This window comes from Polyodon spathula, chromosome 9, assembly GCF_017654505.1.
Source record: "Polyodon spathula isolate WHYD16114869_AA chromosome 9, ASM1765450v1, whole genome shotgun sequence".
Classification (NCBI taxonomy): Eukaryota; Metazoa; Chordata; class Actinopteri; order Acipenseriformes; family Polyodontidae; genus Polyodon; species Polyodon spathula.
Window position 1 is genome coordinate 40,301,876 of NC_054542.1, and position 6,907 is coordinate 40,308,782.

At 37.7% G+C, this 6,907-nt stretch overlaps 1 protein-coding gene across 1 annotated transcript; it reads right to left on the minus strand.

Annotated features, from left to right (window-relative positions):
- Positions 1–2,341: 2,341 nt before the first annotated feature.
- Positions 2,342–6,551, minus strand: LOC121321319. Its single transcript, XM_041260217.1, has 7 exons — positions 5,917–6,551; positions 5,116–5,226; positions 4,712–4,837; positions 4,258–4,379; positions 3,621–3,782; positions 3,097–3,323; positions 2,342–2,792 (listed from the first exon to the last, which is right to left on the minus strand). Exons 1-7 carry the CDS (start codon positions 5,975–5,977, stop codon positions 2,678–2,680), a joined length of 924 nt encoding a protein of 307 aa, XP_041116151.1. The 5' UTR covers positions 5,978–6,551; the 3' UTR covers positions 2,342–2,677.
- Between the last annotated feature and the right edge of the window lie 356 nt (positions 6,552–6,907).

A 6,907-nucleotide genomic window follows, 5' to 3' on the forward strand; every position in this document is an offset into this window, starting at 1 on the left:
TTTTTAATCACTCGATCATTCATCCTTGTCCGTGACAAGCTTCAGTGACTATGGCTGAAGCATTTGCACTTAATCACGTAATTAGTGAGACAGTTGATTGGACACTGGATAATGAGTGATTTCAGCTGTTGAATTGCACGCTTGAATAAAAGCAATAAAGAAAATCACAGAAAAAAAAAAAAAAAAACTATATGCCATGTCTGTCAAGAGAGCAGTGCCTTCGTGCAGTCGGCATGTTGAAGGCTGGATTAGGGCAGCATACTGTGTCGCATTGTCTTGGGTGCTAGCAGCCAGCAATTTCAAACCTCCCGATACGGTATAACCAGACACACTCTGTCAATGACAGGCCACGAACTGGGAGACCAAGAGTCACAACACCTGCCCGAGATCGACAGATAATTTGCAGCATCTTCGTGAATTCAATTGTTAATCAGCACAATAAAAAGTCACTGCACCTGCTCTAAAACAGTTTAATTGTTCGATCACATCTAGTGAACTTTATCCAAATATAAGTGACAAGTTTCTTTTGATGCTCAAATATAAGTGATAAGCTTCTTCTGATGCTCAGTATATTTCAGAAGCAATGTGTCATATGCACTGCATTTACCTATTTGCAGCTTGAATGAAACGTGTTATAGTTTGATTTTGTTCACTTCCTCAGTCATTTAATTTCACCAGTCTTTGAGATCAAAGCCAGTTACTGGCTGTAGAGCATGTCAGTCAATAAGGCAAGCTGATCATTTGTTAATGACAGTAAAGAAGGAGTTGAATCGATGGGGGCAATTTTCACTTGCCAGGTGAATGACCAAACCAATGCAAGACTGCCTGGAAGCAAGGCTTGCAGACTTCTCTAACCTAGTGTAGTTTTAAATGAAAATACATGTTTGCTATGACACATGTTTTGTTAAAAACTGCACATGTGAGAACTACAGGCAAATGGAAGTACAGGTAAGATTTATTTATAATTTTGTTAGTTACAGCCCCAGTCTATGCCCAAAGTACTCCTTCTCCTGAAAAAAAGTACAAATAGAATACACTTACTCATAACAATGTATTAAATCCATCCAGAATCACCCCCACCCCCAAAATGGACACTTAAATCAAGCAGTAACGCCACACACCTCTTCAGGCAGACAAGCAGTCTACACGGTCTAACAGCTCTTTTGAGGTTTTGACAAAGGGAATAAAAGCAATTGTGTGCAAATGTTCCCATCTTGCCAAATGACCTCTTCATCAATGCAGCCAAGACACCTCTGTAACACTTTGATTTCCTCTTCCCACAGGATCTAACAAACAAGTTGTTTTTAAATCATCACACTAGCCCCTAGCCAACCAAAACAACAAAAGTGTACCTGAAGCTAAAGGATAGCTAGTATCATCTACAGCACTGGTTAAACTGAATGAACAGAAGGCAAATTACATAAATGTTTTCATTAAAGTAGCTTGACACATAATTGTGCTGTGTATTTATAATTGTTTTCCCCAGGGGGTCATATTAAATAACTAGGATTGCTTTTGCTCTGTTAAATACACTGAACAGAGATATCAAGGCACTGTTCAAATTAGTATATTTTTTCAAAGGGGATTTTTCTTTTTTTTAACCATAGATTTAAAAAAACAAAAAAAAAAAAATCAAATCTGTAAACAGATGTTTTTTGATTTCTTGTCCTTCCTGTTTCAGTGTCACTCCTCTTCGCTACAAGACAGGTTAGGTTCTGAGAGTGAGAATAGTCCGAATATAGAGCTGACCTGTATAGGAATTGATAAGCAGAAAAGTCCCCAGTTGGTGATAATGCCCCAAAGAACCAACGTATGCCCCGACCAAATTCCATCACCATTAGACAAGCAGTTTCAAGACATGGGATGCTCCGTGTAAGACAATGAAACAATATAATCATTATACCCTGGGATATTCCCCCAGAAACATAGCTAGCTACTTCAGGTTAATGACTATCCCCCCCACCCCCTCTCACACAAACACCCTATGAGAAATCAAAAACAAATAGTTTCCTGCTTTTTCCCCCCACAATCTGCCAGCAGAGGGCTCACTGACAACACAAAAGATTCTTCAGTGAGTCCAAATGGACAGACCTCCAACTAAGACTCTGGATGTATTGGCTTTACCTATAGGGTGTCAAAGTTTGAGAGTGCTCCTTGCGTGTCGTAATACCATCAGAATCATGTACTTGACACAAACTGGAAGAAGTGAGAAATGATTTTAAAAAACACACACAACAAAAAAAAAAAAAAAAAAAAAAAAAAAAACACATTTCAATCTTTAATATAATCTCATTTAAATTTAGTATTTACATCGTTTAAAAACAGTAGGAATACAGTGAAAGGATTTTTTTTTTTAAATATAAATACAGTAATTCAAAAGTTCAAGTTTCTCAGTAACAATGTGCAATCTTGCAAGGAAAGGGGATTGCAATTTACAAAGTATCCACGTTAAAGTTTAAGTTTTTTGGGTGGTTTGTTTTAAACTGTAAACATCTCTTGTTTGACTAGGAAGAAACCTTGTGTAGTTGTACTTGCTTCAGGTCCAATGCCATACAGGAAGCTCAAACGGAACACTGTTTTTGAAGTTTCCATTGCTACAGTATGGCAGAACTGTAAATTTGTACAGTGTACAAAATATATTCTCAAATAACCTGACAGTTTAAGAAAGTGTATTACGTCAGTAAAGCACAGATTCCGTTTCTGCAGTGTGGCACTGGAGGTTTTCAATAATGCTGTCCAGTTTTTGAATGCAGGGGATGATCAGCTTACTGTGAGTTCTTGCAATTTTTAACCTGTTGTAAAAGAAGTCATCATTACTGTAAAGGTATTCAAAAAACCGATCGAAAAATTAAAGTGGCATCTAAAAAACTTAGGAAAAAACTTTGGAAAAGCTGCACCGATAGTCAATGCAACCCCCACCTCTTTTGAATTGAAGGACTGCTGTGAACAGAAAAACAGCATTGTTGTAGGATGGTGCAAGGATCTGGCATTTATACAAAGAAATGCCACTGGCATTTATGCAAAACAAATTTCAGGTGGAACACCCAAGAGAAACTTTTTTTATCCATCTGATTTACGAACAAAAATGTAATTTACCTTCTCTTTAGTTCAATGGCCCTCTTCATTCCAATTGAACTTTGTTGTAAGGCTGTTGTACACTGGGCTGCTAATGCACTAAAGCACTCCTCTTTGCATCTGTTGTGGCTGCTGGTCTCCCACTGGGGAAGTTCACTTGTGAACCTCCAGGCATTCAGCACAAACTCCAGCGCTGATTCCCACAGATTACACTGCAACAGCAGTTCACCCCTTCCAATACAAGTTTTCTAAGAAAAAAAACCCACACATTTTAAATATGAGACCAGAGGCAGTGTTTAATGGCCAATTTACCAAAGGTCAAAAGAAAGGAATGTTCCAATCAGAACTAGGAGTGCACGGTTCGAATATCTATTTAGGGCTTGAAAAACCAATTGATCTTGTAATTATACACAACATATATAGTGCAGCATCTCAAAACACCTAGCTCAGTCTCCCAACATAAGACACTGGTGTCCCTCAGTTAGCATTGAGAGAGAGAGAGACACACACACACACACAAGCAATTCACTCAATAAAATACTAACCTTGAATGCCAATAGTTGAGGACATGCCTTTCTGTAACAGTAAGCATCTCTGTTTGAACCCAGCCGAGTGTAAGGGATGGATCTGTATACATTTGCCTTTTTCAGCTGCAATTCCTCTTGCAATGGCTTCAGGCTTGTGAATGGAAGAGTCTTTTGCCCTTGCTTGAAACCCCAAATAAAATCAGGTTATTGAAGTACAGAAAGACTTGTGTTTTAACAGGTTAATGTTCGAGTAAACACTGAAATATATGAATAGGGACGGCCTGCTTTACAATCCCACAACACTTTACCCACAATGAATCCAAAGCCACAAAAATAAATAATCTTTCACTTGCTTTGCCTACCAAGCCATTTGTCCAACACCAATGTGAAAGCACCCAGAAAAACTATAGACTTGTAGAAAATGTTTAGTTATGTAAGTGCGCATTAAAATGTATTTAGTTTTTTTTTTTTTTAAGCAACATCTTGAGTTTAAATAAAAGGAACACTATCCATAGAGCTCACTGTAAAGTAATACAACAGTACCTCAATGCTGAGGTCACCAACAAGCCCTGTAGTTCACAAACTAACTCTGATCACTGTGCTTCCCCCATGCATTCACAGCGCAGACACATGAGACCGGGCTGACATTGCCTACCTCTTCCAGTGTCACCAGGGAGTTGACTAGTTCCACAAGCTGCTGCTGGGAGAGAGCCTCCAATTGAAACTGCAGTCCCATTTCTTCCTTGTTGCTAATCCTTTGTTTCTTCAAAGAGGGTTCTGTGATTCCCAAGAGAGGAGGATGAGAAATAAATTGTGAGCATAAAATAAACACAAGAGAAATATAACTTTTTCCTGCAGTTATGGATTAGTTTTATGTTGGATACTGAAGCTACTAATACAATAGACACCAATGTTTAAATAAATGACTTCTATATAAAACAAACAAATCTATACAGTATATTATAATAAAGTTCAGGTAGAGGTGCTTATAGAGCAGGTGCACCTCCAAAGGAGTTTAAAGGATGGTAGCATTCTATACAGCCTGACCATTTTCTTCTGACAAATTCTAAATGAGAAATATTATCATTTCTACAGAAAACAGCACATACCAATAATAGAGCACGAGCTAACTTGGAATTCAGAGGCAGGGGAATAAAAAGCCAGCCTTTGCCTTCTTTCAAAATGTTCACTAACATGCGGGGAGGATTCAAAGCCATCATCAGACAATCTGCTATCTGTGAAAATAAAGAGAGGGTTAATGGTTTAAGAACAATTGCTGGCTGAAGGTAAACCACAGGCTACACATGTCAATTGAAAGCGGGCATTGCCTAACATGCAACACTTATAAAAATGTAAAAGATTAATATACTAGGATTGCTTAAATAGACGATCAGCTCTATGGATGTTTGCTAGTTTCTGTGATTTAACACTTTGCAAAATTTTTACCTCCGCTTTCTATATCTGAGACACCATTGTATTTAAAAAAAAAAATGTGATTTTGACAATGTATTACCTGAGCTTTCAGAATAAAGGTCTTGGTTAGATGGCATGCTGTTGTTTCTGAGGTTGGGTGTGGATGCCCCCCTGTAACTCAGTGTGTCCAAATAAGACCTCCTTCTGCCAGCTGGAGGAGACGGAGAATTAAAAAAAAATTTAAAAAAATACTATGAATTCCAAGTGAGCAGCATTTCCAAAAAAACAACGTTACTTAAAAAAAAAAAGAAAAAAGACTCGGGTATAACTTGTGGAAGTTTAAAAACGATAAACTTAAGAGCACACAAGACAAGGCCTCACGACTGCTGTGTCACAAAACACACCTCAGTAACGTAAACGGCGAGTCAACATATCGATTAAACAGGCGATTTACACTACACAGAATTTATTTATATCAGTGTACATGCTACATCACACAAGTCTGCGTTTAAGTGTAATATCTCGCTGATAACAAATGTAGCAGCTTAGCTATTATGAATAAGAAATTGAATATACGATAGTAAAATTAAAGCTTGACAGCTATTTATTCTTGTCCGACTTTGGTGGGAAAACGCAAAGGCAATGACGATCTAATCACCCCTACCCGCCAAGACTTACATTTTTGCAAAGCATCATATTTAACATTTACAAAGTATATACAAGTAATCGGCTTAATCGATAGTCCTCGGCTCTTTTTACCTGTATGTTATTTTGTTTAAACGATTTATGAAAACGGTATTTTCAAAATGTTACATTACATTACAGACAGGACCACCCCTCCCCCAAAGCACCGCTAATCCGAATCAATGAAACGTGAGTTATTTCATTTATTTTTTCTTACCTGAAGTTTTTGGCTGAGGAGTAGGAATTTCCACGAGAACTCGTCTCTCCTGACAGTACATGGCCAGGTTACTTTTAAATTCACAAACTTAACTGAGCAGGAACCTATTAAGTGTACAGTCAGTGCAGAAAGGTCCTTTTTTTTTTTTTTAATTTGCTTGGGTTTCAGAAAAACGAACACAACTACAAGATTAAGTCTTTATAAGGGATACTTAGCCGTATTTTGTTCAAACCATGTAAACCGGTTCCCTCCTAAAAAGTCCGCCTTTTCTATTTTTCTGACTATATCAGAACTTTCTATTTTAATTCTAAAAATATATATTTGTATCTACACATCAATGTGGCTTAAAAAAAAAAAGACTATTTTGACTCGTAGTATTCCCTCGTTATATGTTAATCTTTTTTGTCCCTGCTCGGTTCCCACTTCCAACCCTAGGGCTGCCCGGCTTAGCTTTGCACAAAAGTACAAAAACTACAGCCGTAGCTTTAAAAAGCAGAATTTGCCGCGTGGGCGCTGTCTCGCATTTTCTTAAACTTGATTGGGTTCCACTTTCGACCTACGTCAGTCTGATTGGGTAACCTCGCTGACCTCTTGGAATCTTATTGGATGCCACAGGGATCGTCACCGCTTTTTGACAAAACGAAAACAAGCGCCGGCGATTTTACCTCTCAAAATGTTATTCTACTGCTGGATCCCGTCATGCGTGGGACTACCCACGTGTGGCCCTTTAAATTTAAGCAGCCTATTTACTAGAATTTTATTCAGCATCTGTATTTTCAAGAAACTCTTTTTTCATAAAACAAACCCCTCTAGAAAAAAAAAATGACTAGTTTTCCTCGTCAAAAATAAATAAATAAGTAAAAGATCATTATAATAAACTACTGACATTTTTTTAAAATACTGCACGCATTCTTTTTTTTTTTTTTTTTTTGTAAGAAACGAATCTGCCATTGTGAAAAGTTCAGTTGTGCGCAGATCAGAGGCAGCGGTA

What these genes read in the sequence shown, in the direction of transcription:
- LOC121321319 (XM_041260217.1), bottom strand. Translation starts at nt 5,977, where the DNA reads ATGTACTGTCAGGAGAGACGAGTTCTCGTGGAAATTCCTACTCCTCAG. An exon ending in CCCTGGTGACACTGGAAGAG is followed by an intron (nt 3,783 to 4,257) that starts GTAGGCAATGTC and finishes TGGGGTTTCAAG; the next exon opens with CAAGGGCAAAAGACTCTTCC. An exon ending in CTCAACTATTGGCATTCAAG is followed by an intron (nt 3,324 to 3,620) that starts GTTAGTATTTTA and finishes TTTTTTTCTTAG; the next exon opens with AAAACTTGTATTGGAAGGGG.